This window comes from Ornithodoros turicata, chromosome 5, assembly GCF_037126465.1.
Source record: "Ornithodoros turicata isolate Travis chromosome 5, ASM3712646v1, whole genome shotgun sequence".
NCBI classification, from domain to species: Eukaryota; Metazoa; Arthropoda; class Arachnida; order Ixodida; family Argasidae; genus Ornithodoros; species Ornithodoros turicata.
In genome coordinates this window covers 81,597,716-81,623,836 of record NC_088205.1, presented here as the reverse complement: position 1 = coordinate 81,623,836, position 26,121 = coordinate 81,597,716, and the positions used below count along the sequence as shown (strand labels likewise).

At 44.2% G+C, this 26,121-nt stretch overlaps 1 protein-coding gene across 2 annotated transcripts in view; it reads right to left on the bottom strand.

Annotated features, from left to right (window-relative positions):
• Positions 1–26,121, bottom strand: part of LOC135394973 (gamma-aminobutyric acid receptor alpha-like) — a 56,377-nt gene that overhangs the window by 19,175 nt on the left and 11,081 nt on the right. Inside the window, exons 1-2 of one of the 2 annotated variants that reach the window (XM_064626108.1) lie at positions 744–919; positions 3–154 (exon numbers count right to left, since the gene is read on the bottom strand). Coding sequence is in view for 1 of the 2 variants with exons in the window: in XM_064626107.1 (XP_064482177.1) it covers positions 3–154 (152 nt within the window). In the remaining variant the exon portion in view is untranslated. Of the gene's footprint in view, positions 1–2; positions 155–743; positions 920–26,121 lie in introns of those variants that run through there. The other variant, XM_064626107.1, reaches the window with a different exon arrangement.

The window sequence follows — 26,121 nt, the reverse complement described above, 5'->3', positions numbered from 1 at the left end:
ACCCCCTTGATGTGGTCGTTGGTTATTATCATAATTTGCTAGCAAGTTCTCGAGTAACTGGCTTATATTCCTGGTAAGCTCCAGTTCCGACTGTCGGTCCGTCTCCCTGGACAACCTGACGAGTTCTTTCGGCGCCAGCCACTTTGAGGCAACACTGCCAAAGGAAAAAGTCAGTTTCTTCGCATAACGACCAAGCCAAATATAAGACTCCGGTTATCCTGAACAAACAAAGCGTGCTAGTGGACGAGTCGTGCAAGTAAGAATAAGACTAGATAATGTGATATGCGTGGTTTTCTGCAGCCGGAGAGCCATTCAGTATCCTTGCCTAGTAGAGAGCGCTCCTTCGAGTGTACAAGTATTTTTCAGCCGTTACCCATCTTCTTTTCTTTCTTCTTTCCCTCCTCTTCTTTATTATTTTCTCCTTTTCTCAATAAAATGGCAAGTCCAACTTGCGCACGACTGATCTTTCCTCGAATAAGCACATCCCCACCCCACCCCACCCCACCCCACTGTTTCTTCTGTATTTTTTCATAATTTTCTGTATCCCAGCTGTTTGTATCTTCTTTTGTTTGCTTGAAAGCTTTAGGGAATAGCAAGCCCATATCGTGGCTAACTTTTTCCTTCTCTTTTTCTACTTCGCATTAAACATATCCCCCCACCCCCCCACCCTAACCCACCATACCGCGGCATAATGAGAGGGTGTCGCTTCACTACAACAACCAAGGCAAAATGGCGGAGCTTACTTTGAACCAAATAGAGAGAGAGGGAGACTGGGAGATGGTAACGAGGGAAAGACGCCGTGCGATCTCGCGAAGGTGGTCCTCCAGGAAGCTGCACAAATACCGCAGAAACGATGAGTTCGGCACTGACGCACCCCGAGGTCTTTAAAAACGACCCGCTTCTTCTTGCAGTGCACTCGCGCGATGCACGCTATCTAGGATCAATCCAACAGCCTGGCCGAGAACCTCCAACCTTTTTCTTCAAAAACGACCGGATCCACTTTTCATCCGCGTGTGACACTGATGATCGTGCAGACTCCCGTTATCTTCCCACAGTCATCCTCTTGAATTACGCTTTTACTTGTTTAGCATCCTTCATTCGGCTCTCGTACCATCCCTGTGTTATGGGGAGCGGTAGTGCATGTATCCGGTTGCGTGCTGTCTGTGAAACTATGAGACCACCCGAGATGAAGTAGGCAGCAGCAAGTACTCTAATCAGATTGCCGCTGGAAAGAGATCCTTTTTCTCGGGTTCAGTGTCAACACAGACCGCCGACAATATAATCGGCGGCCCTATCATAAACACGTTGATTACTCCACGGCGTAGCGTTCTCTGGAACGAGGCCCCAATCCGGGCTCTTCATCGTGCGTATTGGGTGAGGAGGCAAATACTGCGTTAGACTGAATTCCCAAGCAGCACAATGTACTGAAAGTCGGGTGCAATAGGGGTGGACGGTATGTGTCTTATCAATGTTCTTTAGTTTCAAGAGTCTGTTCAAGGTCTTCCACCCACCCGTCCACCCCTATTGCACTCGACTTTCAGTACATTGTGCTGCTTGGGTTAAGCTGCCTTATTTCTCAGAAATTGGAGTGTTTGGTACGAGAAACACTGAGACGTGTCTTTTTTTTTTTTTCACCATGTGACTTCCGGAATATTTTTTTGACCTGTTATCCCATGGTGCACACATGACATTCTTTTGCGCTAATGTGATCATAGCTGCCTCACGACGTTGTGCCACAAACTACCCTATCTATTGCGCTAATTGGTAACGTGCGTATTCCTTCTGCAGGTGACGCGGCAGTGATCCTCTCCAGCAACATGCTATGACTAATGAAAAAATAAAAGTGAGAAATTTGCGCATTGATGCCAGACCATAAAATCATAAAGACAGTAGACACGAATGATAAGCAGGTGTAGCCGACCCATAGCCTGCCCATTGATGGTAGTTTCAATGTCATTCTAAAGTCTAGGAGGTACCGGGATCGGGTGCACCACTGGCTATGCGGAAGTTTTTGCTACCATTTCAGGCTGCCTTAGCGACGGACGTCGGCAGAGCCTTCCCTGAAGAATGCACGGTACGCCTACTGCCCCCCCCCCCGCCCCGGGGTCTGATGTTCCTTGTTCGCCTGCTTTTGTTTGTCGCTCTGTCCGCACCAGCACGCCGTTACGTTTGATTTTTTTTAAAAGAAGCAGAGACATATGAAAGGGGCAAGAAGAAGAAGAAGAAGAAGAAAAAAAAAGCTATATGAGCAGGCTGACCTCACCTTCCCCCTACATCGTTCCCCCCTCTCCCCGCAAAACATATGCCCAAGTCGGCGTGCTTTTGGATGGTGTCGCCATTTTGCAAGTCAGCTTCACTACGAATTTCAAATATGAGGTGAAGCAAACCTACAGTTTTTGCGACAACACTGCAGACCATGCTTCACCTAGCGTACAAGAGCGGAACGAGAAGCCGACTTGTTGTTGCTATTACAGTACTGTAGAGCCTGTTTCACCTGACAGGTACAAGCGTCAAATAAGACCAACTGTTTGTACGGCAAACTTATAGGGTGCGTTTCACTTAACGCTCGCAAGCGCAAAGTAAAACCGACTTTTTTTTAAATGCCAGTCCTGTAAATCGCGCTTGGCCTAATCTGTACAAGCGTAAGATGAAACAATATTGTTGTTTGTGTGTCAATCCTGCAAAATGGGCTTCTCCTAACGCGCGCAAGCGCAAGGTGAAGCCTACTTGCAAGCGTGATGCGAGGTCGACTCTCTGATTGGTTGATTGAAAACAGTAGACCGTAGAGAAGCCGATTTGCTGAGTGAGCGACATTTCCTACGGAACCCCTCCCATTGTGTACTTTTACACCTTCGTTCCTGTGCACAGGAAATCCACCAGTGAAGCCTCCTTTAATATACACAAGCTTTCGTGCAGTAGACTACATTTCTTCAGGCGCAAACGGTCTGTACAAACGTTTTGCACTTGAAGAAATGTAGTCTGCTACATAAAAGCTCGTGTATATTAAAGAAGGCTTCACTGTTCGACCTTTTGTACTGTTCTGGACGCTGGCTTTTTTCTTTACTTCCCTCTGCTGTTACCTTAATTCGCAGAAAATAAAACAGCACAGGGAAGTGAAGAATACAGTCAGCGTCCGGAACAGTGACGATACGCATGAAATCCAAAGATGAAGCCTTCTTTAATATATACGTACACAAGCTTTCATATGCAGCAGACTACATTTCTATCAGGTGCAAAACGTTTAGAGAACGTTTGTACAAGTCACACAAATTTTTACACGAAAGAGGAAATATATACGTTTCTTGTATATATTTGTGTAACTTGTACAAACGTCTTACAGCTTAAGAAATGTAGTCAACGACATGAACGCTTGTGTGCGTATATTAAAGAAGGTTTCAGTGTGGGACTTCCTGCAAAAAAAGAACGTAAGAAAGCATCAAATCAAATCAAAATGTTTTTATTTGGAGCTCTAGATACACATGATAGGTGTGGGACTGCGAGGACAAGGCCTGTGCTGCTGTCCCGAACATGATAGAACACAGCAAGAAACGCACGTCTTGTGGGCCTACCGCGTTATAACCAGTTTGTAGACGTAAAAAAAAAAAAAAAGAAAAAGGTCTGATATCTGCATCAATTACGCAGTATTACGTATTCATATGTCGCAAAAATAACTTTGAGATACTACAAAGGGAGGAGACATTAATATCACAAAGAGAGAGAATAAGGCTGACATCGATCCTATCACATCTCCGACAAAACGAAGGCCTTCAGGTGTTTTTTAAAAGCTGGAAAATTATTCATATTGTAATGGGAGTGCGTTCCATAGCTTTGGACCTTTGTACCCTTTGCTGTACCCTGTACTTTGTAATGGAAGTGAGACTGAACCCAATTGGTTGAATCAACAAAATAAAGAGCCACATACACAGCGTATAGCCTCCCAAACACACGCATGAGCGAACAAAAAGGAAAGATTCTGCAATAATCGCAACCCTACCAATAACAAAGCCAACGCTTCCAATCCGTTCACACAATAGGCAATGCAACCGCAAATCTGGTATTCGGATTGGTTCAGACAAATGGCAGATGCGAAGCGAACTTTGATGGAATGCACGGCATTCGTCGATTACCGTTGTGCGACCACTGTCGTCGTTTATTCGCTGCCGAAAAGAATATAATGGGTTTTCGCAGAAATCAGCAGCAGCAACCGCTCTGGGGGTAAATGAGGAATTTCTTGAGTTCAGATTACAGCTCAGGCTGCTCTATAATAGCGGTGTTGACAATATGGGGAACTGTTACTGAGTTTCAAACCATTCAGCGGCGGAGATTGTTCTTTCAACTCTTAGTTATCAACTGCGTGTGAACACGTCAAATAAGTTTTTTTTTGCCATGCGCGCCCTTGTGCAATTTCTCGTCTCGACGGACCTGTTTGACACATTGTGACACTCTTTGTTTTTAGTGCCTTGAGCCTTCGCTTTTGGTGACAGGCTCGGTGATGATGTTCTCATTTATTCTTTCAAAGCGTTTCAAAGCGTCGAGGTTAGTGTAGTTTCCCTTTCTTTTATTAATAACGCGTCCTGGAGTAGCCAGTCCCGAGTGGCTCGAGACTACCATCTCCATTTTTTTTCTTTTAAAATCAATCAATCAAGTTTTTTTTTTAAAACTCCCATCTGAGATATACTTCACACAGATCTGGCGTTCTTCGTACGCCAAATACATTTATGACTGAAAAACTGAATCCTGAATGAAATTATTATGAAATCATTCCGTGTTTGCACGGCGAGGAAACTCTCTGTCCATGATAGAACACAGAGGTTGGGGTTGGTATGTGCGTTTTCGGCCGACTTCACGCGGAACAACTTTACCGACAACAACAACTACATGAATGACGATGGGGGAACACCAGACACACTAGCCGGTGGTATAGGGCTCGAATCCAGTACCTCCCAGTGCTCAGCATGAATTTAGAGTCGCCATGAACGAGCGGTTGGTGTATCTTCTCGGCCGCTCTATCTCTGTTAGCTTCTACGGAAACTAATCGAGCTCTATCTTATTATGACTCATTAGTGAGTTTTAGTGCATTGTACGTAAGATATAGCGTTGGTGGTTCTGCGCACGCGCAAAACATAAAGAGATTTGATTTCATTTGATTTGTAAAAAAAAAAAAAAAATGGAGATGTTAGTTTCGAGCCACGCGGGACTGGCTACTCCACGCTCTCAGAAAAAAAGGCTGGAGCAGTTACAACTTTCAGGAGGTAATAGTTGTAGCATATGTTGTGCCTAAAAGGTTGCAAAGTTCTACCTGCTACCTACGAATGATAGTGTTACAGCTTCTGATTCGGTGAGCGGGGGGGGGGGGGGGGGGGGCGTACGCCTTTTTGTAGCAATTTGGATATAAGATAATTGCTTTTACCACCCTTTTACACCCTCTATCAGATGCGATGTTGACCTAGGTGGTAACTGTAGAAGTTACCACCTTTTCACGCCCTTTTTTTCTTAAAGTGCAGGACGCGTTATTCAGAAAAGAGGAAAGGGAAAGTACACAAATCCAAAGACTTTAAAAATGGAGTAGATGAAAACATCACTACAAAACGTAAAGAGAGCTTCGCGCATTGAACCACCACGCTATCTCTTACGTATGCAAAGGCGACAGCGTTCTCTATTATATTACAGAGATACGCTCTTTCAAGCATCAGGCAACTCGATACTTCAGGACATGTCTCCGACCATTATATAAGCTGTGGCAGGGCAATATTTCCTCCGAAGAAGGCCTTAAGAGCTGACCGTGAACTGCCCGTCAAACGGTGACTGCCCAATAATTGGCGGGGACCATGCTTAAACTAAGGACCGAATTTAGGCAAAGTAAGGGGAACATCCAGAACTTATCCTCTCTTTTTTCCGACCAGTGAAGCTGCGAAAGGAAATGGTCTCGTCTTTGTTAACGGAAATCCATATTAGCGCGAACAATGGCTGACTAAAAGCGAGTTCCAGTACCAATACTGAAACTTCAACTCTGCTGAAGCAGATCCGACACGAGCAAAAATATTCACGAAATATTGCCGTCACAAGGTCTGACAAAAAAGAAAAAAAAAATTCGGTGAATTACGGCACGAATCACGGTAGAGTACAATGGTACATCGGCAGAAATTTGCGTAGTGTACACTCCCTTCCGTCTATTTGGTCTTCGGATTAATACGAAAAACACATGCCGGAAAAGTTTCTATAGTAACACGATCAAGGCACAGAATGATGCCGTCATCAATCCTGATTCGAGAATAATTCCAAAACAAATTCGGCAAAAATTAAAAAGCTGTAAAAACACGGAACACTACACTGTAAACTTTTTCACACCTTTAAAGGTGTGCGCTATGAACATTCAACCTGGTTGCGTAACATTGCATCTCCAGGATGGTATTTTACAAAATTTGGAAAGCATTACTAAAGATCAAGTGTCTGTGCAAATCTTGCTTTCATTATGTCTTGGATATCGTAGGTACGAGCTAATGCATATATGCATCGCTATCGATAATCGAGCACGCGCAAGTGTCTACAATACTGTTGAACAATGTTGAGATGTTGCAAGACTGAATTTTTGGAGGACAGACAACACTCGAGTAAAGAAAATTTGTGCGAAACCGTGCTCCATTATGATGTTACCAAAATTACACCTAAAAAGGCGTGCGCCATGCACGTTGTTACACCTTTAAAGGTGTGAAAAGATTTAGAGTGTACTTAATCACCGCGTAGCTGAGAATAATAGCCATATTGCTGCAAAGGGAAGATTTATTTGACGCAATAAACTTGCCATATTACTTGGCACAGAGAAGCTGTATTTGCAGCTGGTGTTTGTGTATACGAAAGCTGTACAACCAGAAGCAACCTTACAGGAAAGCTTAAGTTGTCGACTGTAAAATGCTAGAGGTACTTTCATTCTGCAGGATAATCCTAAATCTCCTGAAGAAAGGCAGCCTTCTTTCAGTTAGGGTTAATATAAAACGGATTAAGCGTAAGCAGATTGAATAAGCCGGTTTTGGATACACTCCCCAGCCACTGCGGATGGTGATGGTGATGTGATAAAGAAAAAAAAAATGGGGATGCCAGCCCAGCCACTGCTGCAATCAAAAATATAGGATTTCATGACTTGATGCGTTGTACACTGAATGGTTCTGTGAAATCGGTTTTCTCTACTGTCTGCTTATTGATATATACAATTGACCTCTTCTTTTCTACATGATCTGGCGGAATTAACTAAAAAATATTGCACACAACAACAACAACAACAACAGTAAATGAAGGAGAAGTGATGATGACATGGGATGTTATTTCACATCTGTTAAGTGTTCAAATTGACTGATCCTCTATTTTTTTTTAGTTTTTCAACAGCAAGGGAAGGGTTCAAATTCATCACACAAAACGCTTCGGTATATTGCCCGCGGTACATGCAGATACGATTTCAAGGAAACTACTTCTGATCTTTTCTTGCTGATTTTCTGATCTTCACTATTTTGTACCAACTCGGAAACATTCCATAGAATCATTACGGATCATTAGTAAAACCTCACCCCTCTGTAGTGCTTTGCCCTGAGGGTATTAATAAATAAATAAATAAGTAAATAGAAAATAAATCTAATAGTATGCAGCGACGGGCGCACTTGCACGGAAATTTTTGGGGGATAGTGCGACACGAGAGAGTTTTTGAAAAACTCTCCCAGGAGCTTTAACGCCCCTATAGAGAAGGCGTCGTCATTAAGCATTGTGCCAGGGATTTCCCTGCTCTCCCTTGCTTTTGTGCAACACTCCCCCTGAAATTTCTGAGATTGTCCAATAGAGCGCGGCTAGCAATAGAAAAACCTATAAGCATATACCGCTACTCTCTGGAAGCTCGGTTCCCCCCCTCCCCAAGACATCGATTACTAGGGAAGCTACAGCATTGTGCAAAAGAGTGTTTAACTTCTGGGCGTGTGCCGTGAAGGCGTTCTCTTTATTTGAGGCCCAAAAGCGCTTGTGTGCACTACTCCCTGGTACACTCCAGGGGTACTCAAGGGTACACTACTCCAAAGCACTCGTCTATCAAGCTAAAGGAGCCGAAGAAGGAGCTCAGCGACGTCCCTGGTGGTGCCGGGTGAGAACAAGTCCCAGCACCATTGGTTTCGGAGGTTTCTTTTAAAATTCCGTATCAGCAAGTATGACTGCGAGCGGTGTAGATGCATTTGGAGAGAGGATTTGCAAGAAGATAGGAGGGTTAGCATGCGTGATGACGTCAGCTGCCTCTTCGCGAAACCGAAACCAATGAACGCTTGTCGGTTTCGCCTGGTTGGTTCGATTGGGAAAAAATATCTCGAAATGTTATTGGAATTAGTAGAGTACATAACATTCTTTGATAATATTTACAGGGTGTTCAAAATTAAGCTTTCACGAGCGCTACGCAAACACAGCGATGACAGGAGACCGGATGATAACTTTACGCTACTTGTGTAAGAAACAGGTGCTGCTAATTATGTAGCACCTGTTTCTTACTCAAGGAATAGAAAAAATAGCACAAGTTTTCTTTTGTTCGCCTATTTATAAAGTGCTAGTGAAAGCTTAATTTTGAACACCCTGTATATTTCGCACACTGAAACTTCGAGTGAAATTTTCTCATAATACAAACTATTTTGAGTCCAGTATGGCCTCATCCGGTTGCTCCCCTGGCCCTCAGTGCCACCGGGTGAGCTGAATACCACGTATCAGCCGCAGTAACTTTATACAAGCGCTACACGTCTCTGATGTATCAGTGAAGTCACGAACAGCGGATGACTTGAGCTCATGACGCTTAAGAGAAGTCGTAGGAAGTAAGCTTTAATAATGGCGAATCTATTAATGTGATTCCGCAGTGGCAGCGAAGCGTGTTGAAGGCTGAATGAAACGCATAACGATGGACCCACTGGCAGGCCGATCACGTCACTCCATTATCGTCGAAAGAAACCCCACCCAGAGGTGAGCATTCCAAGCTGCTTTTCAAGGTGCCATAGAAGTTCTTCAACTATTCTCGGCATGCGTCTGCGAGTCATTCGCGAACGGTAGGAACGCTGCCTCAAAGCAGGTACCTGTACTAGCTTTCAAATGTTTATATTTAGGAGAAGTCCTTATGGTTACCGTTATAGTTATGTAGTTTTCGACAAATACAATAAAACCTTGTTATAACGAAGCCAACAGGACCGGGAAAAAAATCGATATAAGCGTCAGTTCGATAAAAGCGAAGGTACCACAAAAGCAGTGACAGTAGCCTCGGAGGACAAAAGTATTCAAGCCAGCAAACAAACCTCGGTGGTGAGCACCTTGGCTGCCTTTTAGTAATATGAACAGAAAGAAAGAAAGAGAGAGAAAGAAAGAGAGAGAGAGAGAGAGAGAGAGAGAGAGGAGAAAGGGTGTAAGCTGCGTTTGCGGTACGGCCTTTCGTCGGCTCGCCCTTGGCACTAAGTGGAGTCCGTTGGCAGGGGACTTCGCATAATCGGGTTCAAAACTCATGCTTTTCGATAGGGACAGCGTGCGACTTCAAATAAAGCGACAATTCGAGAAACAACGATTTCGTTATAACGAGGGCTTGCTCCGTACTCCTCGAAATGTGAAGATGAACACATGTCGCCAACGTGTGTCAGTGAGCGCTTATTCTTGTATCTCATTCATGTCTATCTCCTAAAATTAAAAAGTACCCTGTTTGGTTCATGAACGCAATCATGAGTATCACCTTCGCTAATTATCTTTTGCGATCGACACGTTGCAAATAATGAAACAGTGTTCTGATGTTGCTTGAGTCGGCCAGTTGTTCCCAGTACGAAGATAGTGTTGCATTTTTGTTACTACTGCCCGTTTTCACCAACACAAGTTAACACTAGAACCGAGACTATGCTTCCATAAACTCTGTTCCCTAAAATCGTTCAAGCTGCTCCCTTCCTTAAAAACCTAGATTGGGGGCAAAAAGTGCGGCACAGACAAGGTCACAGGAGGGCCTCCTCGTCTGTTTTATTCACAGAAGAGAGGTTTTAAAGCATAATTTTATTTATCATTATTCTAACACACTGCCAAGCTCTGGACCTATCATCGAAAACTTTCAACTTGGGACACAAATGTGTGGGCCGTGCTCGTTCACGAACTGAATCCCAGCCGTGCAAGGTTATGTTCATTGTTAATGAAAAAAAGAAAGAAAAGAAAAGATTCGAGCAATGAGAAGTCACGTTAATTAAAGTGGAACCGCATCTTTCATTGGAAAATTTCTAAGAACTTGCCTTCACTCTGTTGAGAATGTTATGGAAATTAACCTGAGAATGGCGAAACCGTTGCAGAAGTCGAAGACCAAACACACAACTGAAAATTGATTTTCTTTTTCGCCACACTGATGACGTCAGTAGACGAAAGGGCGTGCTTTCAAGCACAGCCCCAGCGCCGTATACGGTCACTCCCTCAGGTTGCCCACGAAGGAATTTCGTTGCCAGAAGACACTCGTACATTTTTGTAAAATTCATTTTAAAAGTATCCAGGTGAATGTAATATGCGTACAAGTATTGTCTCATGCACTCTTCAAAATGAGGAGGGCGGTAATTGCGGGATCGGCACGCCGTTAACTCATTAAAAACGTGGTGGCGGTGACGAAAACCAGCTTGCCGTTGTTGGCCTCAGGAATGTGGGCAGCGTCACAACAGTAGCCAGGATGAGATGAGATGATGTGATAACAGATGAAGGAACGATGAAGGCCGAAAGTTACGATCTACGGCAGTCACTGCCAGAGTTGATGAGAAGTCCGAGCAGTGCTCATAGCCTTCACCAACATGAACTTCATGAGGGGGGGGGGGGGGGGGTGTCGAGGTAGCTTGCCGTTGTTGGCCGCACTCAAGTGGGCATCGTCACGACTATAGCCAAAAAAAAAGGAAAAGAAAGAAAGGAAAGGAAAGGAAAGGAACTTCATGAACTTCACCACATAGCATGCACCTAGACAACCATATCACCACGAATGACAACGTTCTTGATTTGCTTAAAACGGGGGGCGTACGCCATTTTTGTGGCAACGATGAACGGCATAATGCCACAAAAATGGCGTACGCCTCCCGCTTTAAGCGAATCAGAGAAAAGAACGATGTCACTCGGGATGATGGTTGGCTAAGAGCGTGCTTTGTGGTGAAGTTAATTTTTAGGAGTGTGGGTCCTCACATGCAAATTGTTTCGTGCGAGACCTATCGAATTTCAATATTATATTTAGACATTCATGTGCAGGTTAATGACCAAAATCATCGTCGCATAGAGATAATGCCTCCCGCTAGATGGCGTTTGTTTTACGATCATCGATCAGACGTCCGAAGCGTGGATCATGGGGGGGGCAAGGTACTCTTCACGATTCCAAGAGCGTACTTCTGTCGAGACGTTGCGTAATGAACGCTGTAACTCTCTTTCCCTTCGTCTTGTGTCTTGGAAAAAGAAAAGGCTCGGTCATAAACGTGCGCTGAGAACTCAACCTCCTCCGTCTCGACAGCACGCCGAGTCTCCTCAAAGGCGTCGCATAGTTATAGTTTACAATCAGAGCGTATTGTAGGCTTACTGCGCACATCTTACATGCGATAAATTCTACGTAGTAGACTAGAGGTGTATTCAATTACAGTTGTTGTCGTTTATTTCAATGGTAATTTAAAGCAACTAGCCTATTCAGTTGAGCTGAGAATACCAATAAAAATTGAATTTTGATTAAGTAACCCCCCCCCCCCCTCTGTTTCTTTCCAAACTACTCCAAAAAACCTACAAATTTTTTGAAGCCACATGTCACCCACACACCCACAAAAGATTCTTTGTGTAAGTAGGCTGCATAAAGTGTACTTCGAAGTTAGTCCCACAATTACGATGTTCGTGTCACGTTCCCATCATGTTAATATAAGATGCCTCTCTCTCAGCCATCGAATAAGCACGCCAAGTCGTTCCTCTCAGTAAGAAGGTTCTCGCTCCGCCAACAATGCTACAGATTGGAAAGTTTCTAAGGAGGATTTCCGGGCAAGTCTTGTCAAAGCATATCATAGGTGGAACACCTCAGTGGTGTGTGAATAAGGAGGTACCCATTTATGTCACTAAAACAGGCTTCCTACTTCGCAACCCATGTACCAGGAAAGCGTCATTCATTTCACAAGAAAGTTTCCCAGTCTGTCATGAAAGGAGAATGCCATTCAAGCTACATTCAGTGTACTAGTTCGTGAAAACAAAAAACTATTGAACTTGATGTCCCTAATAGGTCCCCTACCCCTGCAATAAAGGGACGTACGCGCATTGATATAATTAAAAGGAGTTGTCTGACAAGAAGGCTGTTTCTTATCGCAAGTTCTTTCCGAGGCTCAAGACCCAGCGCATTTCCCCGAAGCAAGGCACTTCTTCAATGGGTGGTAACTGCAGCGAAGTGCAATACGTGATGTCAAGCAGATGTACCATCCGGTATGTACAAAGTAGAAACGTGCAACGTGTGTCAAACAAGTATGTTCCCTCCTTTGGTTGAAACACAGAAATCGCATTTGCCTTGCGAATTACAAGATCCCCACGCGCTCCACGTTATCATCTTCGATCGATTCAATCAGCTTTTGTGATGTCAAACTATCCTCACATACAGTGTGCACACTAGTAACGCACAACTATCGATACATTGACTATCGATAGTCCTATCGATTGTTAACTATCGATAGTGTTGAAAAATTATCGATAGTTTTACGATAATTGACTACCGACAGTACCGTTCATTTGTGTTCTTTGCTATCGATAGCTAGATTTGGTTCTGACTATCGATGTTTTCTTTCCCGTCTTCGTTTTCGCACTGGCACAGTGGCAACGAAAACAGAATCATGTGCGACAGAAGTTCTTTCCATAGTAGAAGTTCCACATAGAAGTTCTACCATAGCTGTAATGTATGAATGATGCACTGCAAGCACCGAAAGAAGATGCTCATCATAAAATCGTACGCACTCATGAGATTGCAATGCCAGTGCAATGCAGTGCAGAGAGTATCACGTGACCTTGCGGTTTGAGCAGCATGAGGACCTCAAGGTCAGCGTCGGAGGGAAAACTGCTCGGAATTGTATTGTAAAATTTGGATGTTATTTCTGTTTTATTTTTCATTTTATTTTTACGTTTTTATTTTATTTTTGTTTTCTTTTTGTTTTTATCTGCTCCCGGACAGTTTTTCCATCAGCCGACTATCGATAGTACAATCGATCGTTTTAGTCCAATCGTCAGTCAGCTATCGATAGTACTCTCGATAGTTTTTTTTACTATGGACAGTTCAATTTTCATACGACTATCGATAGTATTCACGATAGAGTGCAAAGACGACACACGCAAACGCAGAAACGTCCGAAGCAGCAGGCACTGAACCATTGTACCAGCGTCGTACCAACGTGCCGCCATCATTCCATTCGACAATCGATGGTATCGATCTACCGATTGATTCTACCAAGATCTACCGATCGATTCTACCCATCTACGATGGTATCGATAGTATACTATCGATAGTTTTGCATCACTAGTGCACACTTCTATGGTCAAGTTGTACCTTCGAAATAAGGAGTTGACAGTTGAGTCGGAACACGCTCTGCACGCGCCATATGGTAGAAAATTTCCACCACCTGCGGTTCTTTAGCGTGTGCCAAAGACCTCTAACACACACGATGCTTCATTTTTAGTCTCTATAGTGCCCGGGTGAGTAGCACAGTTTGTCTTCCAACACCGTGATCGGCCTGAAACGGCTACTCATATCTCCGCTCGTCTTCCATTGTCGCTCGCTGTCAACAACGCTTTTGGTCCGTCTTTATAAGGCGGGATGGCAGATCCACCTATCGGAAGTAGAGTCACTAAATAGGGAGCAGAGTAGCGACACTGAGCCACACCGAAGAGTGAGACCGCCATCTTGGGTCCAGAGCGGCTGCGTCGCCTAGCAACGGGACGCCAATTTCCCCCTTCTCCGCCGGAGAACAGCGCGCAGTCGAACCAGCTCCTAACCGGGAAACCGGTTGTTAGAAGGGAAGACTCAACATGGACGGCGCGTTCTTGGAAGGAGAAACCACGTGACACGATCGGCCCAATCGCGGACACCGAATGGCGGCTCCGGCGCGGAAAAAGGAATGCGATATACTCTGTACCCGTATTGAGTGACTCTAATCGGAAGTAGGGAATGAGAGCGGACAGGAAGTGACGAGTCATGGCTTAGCTTGTTCCAGGAACAGATCGTCCAGTCTGCAGGACACAGCAGAAGATATTGTTCTCAGGTGATGGGTTTTAAGGAAAAAAATCTTCCCGGGAACAGAATATCATTACCTATGTCCTTACATTACGGGCCTATGTATTCTCTCCAGATTTGTTCTAGACACTCCGAAAAAAAAAGGCAAAAAGAAAAAAGAAAAAAAAGCACTGATTGAATCCTAAAGAACGGTCCCCCAATTTCTTCTTCCTTTCATTATTTTGCCTCGTACGTTTCGTCGTCTCGAAGCGAAATTTTCTTCGACTCCACAGCTGCTAGAGTTGAGGCATCACGCCAGCGTTGTTGACACAAAAAATTTTCATTCTCTGATGGAAAAAGAGTCTTGGGACGGAGGGGAAGCGAACTGGTGACGTACCTGTTCCGTACTTGTATCGTCGACCGGATTTATATTCTCGGCGTGCGTCTTCGGAAATTATTCGGTCAACAGTCCCTGTGATGAAAAAGCGCGGACACGAGGAGGATTCTTGTTCTCCCGCCTGGTAAGTTTGCTCTCAAAAGTTTTTTTTTTATGTTTAGTCTATTGTGTGACCTCCTGGCGTTCTTTTTTTTATGACGCTTACCGGTGACCTGTCGGCTGAAGAGATAGATGAATCTCCCCAGAGGGTTAAAACCAGGGTCCACACCGACCGAGGACATGCAGCTTTGTTAGTTGTTTCTTCTGTCTGTTTTTGATGCCTTAGTTAGCGATTTATTACGACAGTTGTCGTGTTTGTCGTCTGGTTATAGTCATAACTAGCTTACTTAACGCGCCGAATAATGCGGTCGGTCGTTTTGCAATCAGTCAGTCGTGTACGGTACGATAAAACGACGGAGCAAAAAAGTAGCTAGACTACCAAAAACAGACAAAGACAATTCGTGTAGACAGACGCCATACCCACTATACCAAAACACGCCCAGCTCAAGAACAGTCTCTTTGAAGTAGTGGCACTTTCCGACCTGCGTATTCTGCTTCAAGACATCTATTACATAGTATACGTCAGGCATACGGGCTCAGGCAGACAGAGAAAAAGAACCACTGGGCGATAAGCCGCATAAGAGCGTGTAGTCCGTGTAGATTTTGCTCGAGTGGCAAACACCCCAAGTCTTTTTCAATGGTAGCAACGCAGAAACTGTTTCATCATCGCTTTTTTCTTCATTATTTAATGTGACCCGCACAGAGGTGCGGCGGCATAAGTCGGGCCGGGCGCCTGCAGTATTCATGTGCAATGCGTGCTCCCATGGAACTTGCGCGCGTGTTGATATTCATATTAGCATATTAGTGAGGCAGACCGTACTTCTTTTCGTTTTAATTATTGGACGTCATCCCCCCCCCCCTCATATTACTAGCGTGTACTATTTGCTAGCTAACGCCCATAGAAAGAGATAGACAAACATGCGACGCGTTGTACTCATAACGGGGTCTGCGACAGCGCAAACGTCACGAGGTTTATCGTGTCAACGTTTGATGATCTCAAAATTAGCTTCAATTAGTTGAGTTCGAGTTTGATTATAGGAAGGCTTCAGGATAGGCTTCAATGAGGATCCTGGCCAACTGGGACGTTTATGCAAAATACGATTTGGAAGATATTCCACACTGCTGTACAAAAAAAAAAAAAAAAATAGCAAGCATTTTGAGAAATAGAAGACTGGCAGTATTTGAAAACTGTACAGGTACAATTTGTCTATGACATGTCGTGCAAGCGTAAAGGCATAAATGAAAGTTAGGTCATTTGTTCTATTCTACGTTCGCAGCTGTGGAGTTCCGAAACTCAGAACGAATTATGATAAGCGAATGTTAAAATTCACTGCGGCCACTCACACTTTCTTACAGTTGGAGGGATGACATAGTCCATTAATTGTCGGGCATCTAAGTGTTTTTGTATCCTTTTATACTCGCTTTTTGAGTTTACTAATCTCAATGGTCGCTGACATTTTCATCGTTGAATTTATATATATATATATATATATATATATATATATATATATATATATATATATATATATATACAAAGAGAAAATAGCCGAAGCTCTGTGGCTGCACGTGGAGCATATGTTTATAAGTCGGTTGGCGGTTGGTAAAAGTCGGCGGTGTTTATAAGTCGATCATGCACTCCCAGCCGAGTACATACATATACATACATACATACATACATACATACATACGTATACATGTATATATATATATGGGTTACAGCAACACTTGTATTGACACAGGCACGAATATCCTTGTCGCAGCTGCTCTGAAAAAATAAAATAAAAATAAAAAACAATTTCCTGTTTCTCTAAACACAGTACGTATTATTAATAGTATAATTACTATTATCCCGCTGGTATTGCCTCTATGCCTTAGTGTGTCAACTCAGAAGGTAAACACTACTTCTGTCTCCAAAGCCAATGATAATCGTTTATGTATAACACATGTACAAGCAGTAACAGTTAAAACACTCTCATGTTGTATAGGCTACTACCAACGCAAACAATCGTTCGATGGCCCTTTTTAAAAGAGGTACGCCTCATCACCTTTCAAGTGCCCTCTTCCATGCTCTCCTCCTAGAAATATACACCTTTATAAAAATACGGAAGCGCTTCTTTGACCCCTTTTATTATCATCGCTTTACGGCCTGCTTGGAAGGCGTTATTACTCCTTAGATTTTGTCTCTCTGTGTTCCGATTTCAGAAAGCTTACACAAATCAAACAGATATTCAGCGTGTAAGGATGACGACAGGCGCAAAGAAAGTCTACAAAAAGAAGAGTTAAAATACCGTGAAAGGAAAATATTATCTCTGCACAAGGAGTACCGTCGCAGTTTCGTTTCAGAACGAAATTATTTCCTTAAACGCAAACACGCGCGACACCGTCGAAGCTGCTCCTCTGGTGCAGCTGTTCGTTCGGATTTTCAGCATGTATTATGTTTCGGTTGTTATTATTGCACGAGGAGAGTTTGAGAACCGACGGAGCGCCTTGCTGAGCTCGAACTGCCCACCGTTTCTAAACGACGCACGCTCATGACCTTATCCAAGTGGATGTCGTGGTGCAGTCCTCATCTTCTCGCCATGAGTTGGCTTAAAGTAACGTGTGCGGAGTATATCCGTACTCTGCTGAACGGAAAAGCGTTACACGAAATGTAAGATTTTGACATTATCACGAAGCTACTTTTCTTTTACGCGAGAAATTGAAGCAAGAACTTTCGCAAAATCCGAATCTCTGCCGTCTCTTCACGAGAATAACATATGCATTTGTATTTTGTTGTAGGAAAATTTAATACGACGTGGAACGGTCAGTACATGGACAGCGCCTCAAAACAATATTTACAATTTATGAGCTATGAGGCTACCATATTGCTTTAAAAGAAGAGTATCACCAGGTAACGGCATTGCGCGCTCTTGCCGACTTCCTCGCCGCTTCGAACCTGCCTGACACTCAGTGACAACTCCTGTGACACTCTGTGTTCGCGCGGTCCCTGACATTATGAGCCAATGAGTGTTTCTCCGTGCCTAATATCTCCCCCTTTCCTTTTCCCCTTTTTTCTTTAGGCTTTCTGCTGCTTGATCCACTCTGCCTCTGTCCTGTTTGTTTGTTCGTTATTTTTCTCTTTTTTTCTGGCTCTATTGTTACAACCACAAACGCGTTTTGGAGTATAGCCAGTCGTGACTGGGTCGGGACTAATCTCTCCATAATTTTCTTCCATATCCAATCCAATCCAAGAGTATATTGCGTCAATCTGAAGTTGTTACAGGCTCCTTGTACCCGAAGTAACGATATTTGCTATACTAAAAATAGAAATAGAACGAGGCATCGTGTCAACATGTATTACACATTTATGGTTGTCACAAAATAGCGAAGTAATATATTCCCGCGTAATATTTACGACAGTACGTGTACAGCTCGTGAAATAAAAAAATATAATTGTGAGTACTGTTGCATGTACATAAAAAGATAAACACAACCTGGAAATTCACACTGTACCTACGAGTATAAATAAGTACATAAATGTATAGACGAGAAAGTACACAGTAAGCGTAAATGGTGCGTGTTTAGTTCCTTGCAACCCTTTACCTTTCGCCCAGCCACGGCTAATTTCTTATAGTTCTAAAAGCGGCAATCCTTCACTCAGTACACAACCCGTCCGCAGTACCAAGCGACAGAAAAGAAGCTTTTCAATACTATACCACTACGTACATTCATAACTGTGGCGCTTATACCTCAGTCCTGCAACAATGCCAGTCATTCGATCCTCGAAAATGGAAATTCACGGTCACTGGTCACAAATATGGGGGCTACAATAGGGTTCAACGCGGGGATCATTTTACGCAAGGTTCGCCCTCCATTTCAATTGGTTGGCGACTGAAAGCTTTCGTTGGCACCGAATCTGAAAAAGCGAGAAAACCAGAATGCTCTTTTATTACATCCACCTTCGTTTCAATTGATAAAAAAAAGAAAAGAAAAGAAAATATCTTTGTACGCGGGAAAAATGGAAAAAGGAAAATCGTAATCGGAGGCTCGCAACTGAGCTTGGAAGCGTGCCTCGTTTTATGCAAAGTGCAAGGCAATAGTGGCTGCGAAAGGCTATTAGGTATGCAAATGATTTCAAAAGTGCCGCATAATTATTCAGCTTCTTTTATAAGGCTACCGTAGTTTTGACGAACGTTGAAATGCCCGAAAAAAAAAAAAGAAAAAGAGAAAGGACAAAAATAAGAAAAGGGAGGAAAATTCGTGTGAGAACTACAACTTTTTTTTCTTCTTCGATGAGGTATACGTTTTTCTGGTCAGGGCTCGATTTTCTAAAGCTGCTACTGATCTCTCGCGAATCCGAGACGTATAATAACGCTAAAAAATTTCATTGCGCGTTTTTATCTGTTATTCGAGAGTCGCACAGTTTTTCCCGACGCTTTACTACGCATTTAGAATGACGCAGTTATCGCTTCTGATTTGACGGCACGCGCACTTTTTTTTCCTTTAATGTTTCATTTAATGTCTTTGATCCGTATGTATCTGTGGAGAGGTAGAGAAAGGGCAGAAAAAAGGAGTGGGAGACAGAGGGGTTAGTCCGCATCATGGGCAGTCTTCAGGGGGAACTAAAACAACATCTGCCGGGAAACATAGGAAGAACCTCAAGCAGCACAGGCTGAGATGAGGACTGAGCTTGTCACTCGGCAACGCTACTGACATGTACTGACTGACATGTACGCCCCTTTTGTATTATCTAACGTAGTATCCTGAAGGGGCGTCGAGAGACAGCTCAATTTATCTGCACTCATTGGCCCCTATGAGGATCCTGTGCTCCAGTGTCCTGCTCCTGTGTGTGTGTGTGCTCCATCGTCGGGTTCTCCACCTGTTCATGGACTTTCTGTCGTCCACTGGATTGCTCCAGACTCCTCAATGCTTTCTCGCATTTTCATCCTTTCTTCATCGTCTTCATATAATGTCCCACGTGCAATAGGGGTAGGGTAGCGCACCACCGCGGTGAAACACCCCATCTCATCGTCATTTATTGTTGTTGTTGTTGTTGTTGTTGAAGGGGTGTCGTCTATCTGCCGGTGTTAAAGGGATCAGGAGAGGGAGCGCGGTACCGTTCTAAATAATGCTTGGCTCTGAGACTGTTGTGCGGTGAAATTCCCGGTTAAGAATGCAATCCTCAGCAAAGTGTGCTGTGTCTGAAAACGACTACACACACACGCAACATTACTCACGCACAAGGATCGTCTGTCACCTGCTACGCAATAACACTTAATAAATCAATAATAAATTAAAAATAAAAATAAATTCAAAAATTCAAAAATAAAAGTAGAATAAAAATAATAAATAAATAAAAATAAATTAATAAATTTTCCTTTAATAACACTCGATAGTTCTCCCGTGCAACATCCTGTCACACAGAAAAGGATACCGCGAATTCACTCACTCCTTTTCTCTCACTTTCTCGACGTGTGTTTGCCGGGCGGTTTGCCCGACGCGCAGCGGCATATGTTGCTTGGAAATCGTGCTCTCTGTATTGACTTCGTATCTAGATATGCCGACGTCTGTTTTAACGCGACAGTCCCAGGGAGAACACTCCTATAGCACAGCCTGTGCCAGGAGTCAATTCCAGCACACGTTCCAGTCCAGGCGCGGATGGCGATCATCCTTACCGTGTATTTTCGCGTCATAGAGACTGCGCTACATCTGGCATCGTTTCGCACATATCACGGTAGATAGATGACGATGATAAGAAGAAGACGTGGACGTCGACATGATACTGGCGAACCCGGGTGCTCCCGCTTCGTAATAAGTGAAAATAATGACAAAGAAGGGGGGATACATAAATAGCACCGTGTGCTAGAGATATAACAACAGCCGCTTTGAAGCCGCACCCGATACAGAAATAACGAGATTGTAGCCCTCAAGTGCTCCTATTCAGACGGACACACACTGATTATTGAGCTCAGAATACATCGATCAACTTTTAATGATCTCCCGAAACTCGATATCTGAGAACAGAGACAAAAAAATAAAAAATAAAAAATTGAAAAAAAAAAAAGAGTGCGAGAGAGACATTGACAAGGGCAGTGGCCATTCTAAGTGAAATCTCAGCTATACGCACGTGCCAGGAGCACGGAATAAAAGTGAGACGGTTTAAATTGCTTCCAAGGTTTTCCTACTGCGCGAATTTGGTCGCGACCACCCTCACTGCATCGGCAATCGAAGCCGTTTAGCATATCACATTCTTTTTTCCGCCTCTCCCTCTCGGACGGCCTTTTTAACGAGTATTCGAGAGCACTCAGTTTTTGAGAAAGGAACATCTGTTGCGGCGAAAAGAGGGGTTCACTTATGCTATTAAAAAAAAAAAAAGAAGAAAAAAAGAAATCGCGAAACAAGGAATCTGTTACGGATTGTGCCATAAAAATTCTGGCGAACCGAAGATGACTCCAAACCGTTTGTAGGTATAGCGCGAAAGTTATGGCTTTTTGCTGGATTTAGAAAGCATACAATGTGTAACATGCGGAAAATAAGTGCGAAGTAAAAGAAACAGAAAATGTCATGGACGAAAGTTTCCTTTTTAACTTGTGATGAAGGTTGCTATCGTTTATAGTCGAACCTGGTTAATATGACCACGGCCGTTCCCACAGATTTTCTTCATAAAGCGAATTATTATATTAACGAACACCACGTGTTACGAGTCGTACCATGCCCGTTACGTAAGCCTTGAAAGGTAGAACATTACGTAAGCTGGTAACAGAATACGAGTAATGAGGCATTTAAAAATAATGTACGGACTTAATATATGAGGGGTGTTCAAGTCAAACCGGGACTTTCTGTCTCCAGAGTGTACAAATGGCTCGCGCTACTTCTTTTTCGTCATTTTAACACGCGAATGGCCTCCGCGTTCACCACGTGGTGGTCCAAAGTTTGTGCAAAAAAAAAAAAAAAGAAAAAGACACTTGCTGGACAAGATGGCCAACAACGAGGTGAGCGCGCACATCGAACAGCAAATTGCCATGAAGTTTCTCGTGAATGAAGGCGTAAAGTCATCTGAAATTCACAGAAGACTTCAGGCTCAGTATGGCCACGATACACTTAGCCGCAGCAAAGCGTTTGAGTGGTGCAAACGATTCCGAGACGGCCGTACATCAGTGCAGGACGATCCCGGCCGGGGCTGCTCAGAGCCGAGTGTCAGAGTTCCTGCGGGCAAGGTCATGGCCACGGCTTTCTGGGACAAGGCTGGCGTTGTTCATGTTGATTTTCTGCCCAGTGGTACCATCATCAATAGTGTATATTACTTCCAGGTTCCCAGGGATGTGCATAAGGCGCTGAAGCAAAAGCGGCCGGGCCTCATCACCAAAGGAGTTCTCATCCTACAGGACAATGCACGCCCGCAAACCACGCATATCACGACACGCACCTTACAGGAACTTGGCTGGGAGTTGCTGCCACATCCTCCTTACAGTCCAGACCCCGCACCCAGCGATTTCCACCTCTTCGGGCCACTGAAGGCGTTCCTTGGGGGCCGCCACTTCAGCTGCGACGACGAGGTCAAGAATGCGGTCCGATCATGGCTGCTACGTACCGGCAAGGATTTCTACGCTGCTGGCATCCAAGCCCTCGTGAAACGCTGGGACAAGTGCATTAGTGCAGCTAGGGATTACGTTGAAAAAGAAAACTAAGTTCTCGCCTGCAAGTTCATTTTACTTTTGCGAAAAATGAAAAGTCCCGGTTTGACTTGAACACCCCTCGTATGTATGTATGCGCGGTCGCTCCTCGAATGTGACGCATATCTGCTTCTTCATTCCAGCAGTCAGCTCTGTTCGTTTGCGCTTCTTCTCAGACATGCTGGTCGATGAATGCCACTCGACTGCAGCATGTCACTGTGGCCAAGAACACTGCTCTTTTGAGCACGTCAGACAGGGGCATCAGGAACCACCCCGAAAGCAGGCCCTCGTTTTGACCGCAATAGCTCAGGAGAACCACCGGTTCAGTGACCAATGGTCGTAGTAACGACGGTAAAGTACACGTGTTCGCAACTAGTTGTGCTGAAAATATCGGTCATTGTCATATAAACGAAACGGCATATTAACGAACAAGTGTTACATGCGGGGGCCATTGGGAGGGAACCGTCTTAAAGCGGGGATGTCGTATTAACGAGTGTCATATTAACGGGGTTCGACTGCATAGTACTCATGTGCGGAAACTACAGGAAGGCACTGACTGCCATTAGTGAACAGGTGTCTGTGGTGCTTAGAAGGTACTCTTCCAGCGGCATGGCCAACTGGATATCGGACTCGCTCGTTTCTAGTACCTCCAAGGTTATGCTGAAGTCTGAGAGGTGGTCGGTTCGACTTCTAGCAGAGGCAGCGCCGTGTGCGGGTTTTCCTGGATTTTATGCCAGACGCACGTCAGCACAATTCACCCTTAAGTCGGCCCTGGGCCGCCTAACGTCTCTGTCTTCCACTGCTTCCTATTGTCCTCTCTGCATCTGTCCATGTGTGTGTATCGTTCATAGCCACACTTTTTCGCGGTAGTCAGACAGAATGAAATAAAAGAAAAAGGGCGTACAGTGCGTTCACAATGAATAGGGCGTCTGATGACGGCTATTATAACAAAAATAAATAAATAAATAACATAAAATACAAGAATGAACGATACTGTTAACCTCGTCGTTAAATTATCTGCAACGTCTAAGACAATTGCAGGAGATGTGTTGTGCCACCTCACGCAGCCGCATAGAAGCGGGGCGCCGTGTGCTGAGATCTCAGAGCACGTTAAAAAACCCTCGAGAGGGTACAAACTTAATCCATGAATCCACTGTGGCGACACTCGTGCTCGTAGTTGTATGGCGACGTAACTTCCCCAGTTATTTTTACTGATGAGTACTTCCTTATCGGTGTCCCAGTCAGTAGTCTACTGGTGCACTTTAAGAAAAAAAAGGAGTAAAATAGGGAGTAATTACAGCTTCTAGTCCCCTAGATTGCGACTACTTCCCATTTTAGTCCCCTAACTCCGACATTTACTCCCCAGGTCTGCAAATTGTCGCTGAACTCCGAAAATGGTCTTCCGAATGCAACAGTCTACGTAAATATGGTGCTTTGGTGAATTTGATGGCATAAGGCTGTATAACTCAGCCAACTTAGCGATTTTCCACCCACACAAAGTAAGAAACAGTTAGCGCATCTTTCTTCGCAAATTGTGCCCTATGTATGCCGCAAGATTTTATATCGGTCGATATATCACGGTTGAAGGTTTGATTCAAAGTATCTTCATACATGCGCACGAATAATGTACCTGCGACCTTTAGAACAGAGCGTGAAATGCAGTCTCCACTCTGTGACATTCATTTATTCCCGTGCATTTACTCCCGAAAGGGACCATTTTTTGTGGCAATGCATTTAGCCCCGGAAAGGAATAAGATTACTCCCTTTTTTTTCAGTGTGTGCTCATGGCGCTAAAATCATTTTCGATATTACAATATATGTTTGCTTTCGTCTCGGAACAAAAGCTGTTAACCCCGTCATAGAATTTGCTGCACACAAGGCACAAGCTAATCCTCCGCCACCTCGTGCAATCGAATAGGTAAAGTGTGTACGTAAACGCACTCAGTTTTACGATATTTCCTACGCATACCTAAGTTATCATAAGGAAACTTCTGCGCGACTGAGCTTACGGAAAATAGCTGTTATGTAGCACCCTGTAAGAAAGAGAACGCTGTGCACGGACTGTTAGCTCGATCCTGTCGGTGAATATTATCCACGTTACGAGTCGGAAACCGCAGCTTGTAAAGCGTGCTTTGCCTGCATAACAGCAGTGCACTACACAAAAGCCGAATAATGAAATGACTCCATCTAGCCGTGCTTATTCAGTTTGCTCTCAATGTTCGCAAGAGCGTTAACAAGAGCTATCACTCATAGTAGGTACACCTTATATTAAAACGAATAGCTGGAGATATCCTGGGCACGTTCCCGATACCTGCCAGGCACTGCATCCGTTACACTAAAACGTACTACAGGGTTCCGTACTACAAGTGAGAAACATCCTGACGTTTGCAAATACAAGTTAGCTTTCCATTTTAAGATGCAGGTCTTCGTCGTCCTGAAACATTGTTGTTACAGCTCTCGTCCGCATGGATGTTTATAGGTCTTCCTCAACTTGGACTGCTTTCGCGGACTAGTGATCTGCTAGGACTTGCCGTATTTAGAATTAATATGTGATTCAATAAAAAAAATACATTCGCAACATTCCCATATTCTATTCACTCGCTCGTTACGAAAAACAACCTCTAAGCTCACCTCGGAAAAACTCCGAACACGAAACAGAGCACGATGACCAACTTCCCTGCAAATGACGCCGGCCAAAGTTGTCGATGATACCCGACGGCGAAAAATCGCATCCCTTTGACCCTTATGAGGGTGTGCTACTCGATTGTCACACCTTGATGCATGTCAGCTCTCGGCACCACTCGGCAAACAACCACCACTTCCGGTGGAACAAAGTAGTGCTTGTTGAATGCCGGCGCGAAGTGAACCAACTTCCCGGCTTCCTTCTGCGCATGCGTCGCCCCAACATCCGCCTCTCTATCCTCTCTCCCTACGCACTTCGGGATACTTACCGACTCGCTTTTCTGCTTTCCCTCAGAGCGCGTGTTGCAGTTAGAGGAACAAGCTGCGCTTTTCGCAATATCTTGCGCTGGGACGCTTCTTTGATACAGAATTTCGGAAATATGGGCGCTGATGCCGAAGACGTAGCAGCCGACAGGCTCGTTGTCATTATTTCACGGAAAACGACTTCCTCCGCGGTCGCGACATCTTTGCAGACCCACAGGCATTCAGTACCGATCACGTGAATCCGCGAGGCTGTAAATTTATTGGAGCTCGCGGAGTCGCGTGGCATGCGTGATCTGACTCGCGGACGGAATGTAACCTGACACTCGGTTTTTGTGTCTCCGGGAAGCAGTCTGGACTGGGGTTCCCAAGGAAGCGGACGCTGCAATAAACACGGTTCATAATGTAAAGAAGTTGTCTTTCTTCTGTTGACTTTGAATTCACCGTCCTTCAACTGAAAGGTTCAGTGGCGTCCAGTTGGGTTTGTAAGTGAGCACAAATTCCACACCACAGCGTAAGTAGTCTGGGGTTTTATACCGTAGCGTTCTTCCGTATTTCATAGTAACGATAACTGTAAGAAAATCAGTATTCGTAATTATTTACCAGAGGTAAGGGCCAAGTGTTTGCAGCACTTACTCACTTGTGCTGACTCCAAGATCAAGGTTATACAATAATATTGTGAGGTCGTGGGATCGTGTCGACTGTGACGTCTGGGTTTTTCCAACAGGCTTTGCACATATTGGTACAGTTACCGTGAAGTCAATCCAGAACGTATATTTACAGATCTGCCTTCATTCGTTTGTGTTCTTTCTCTATCT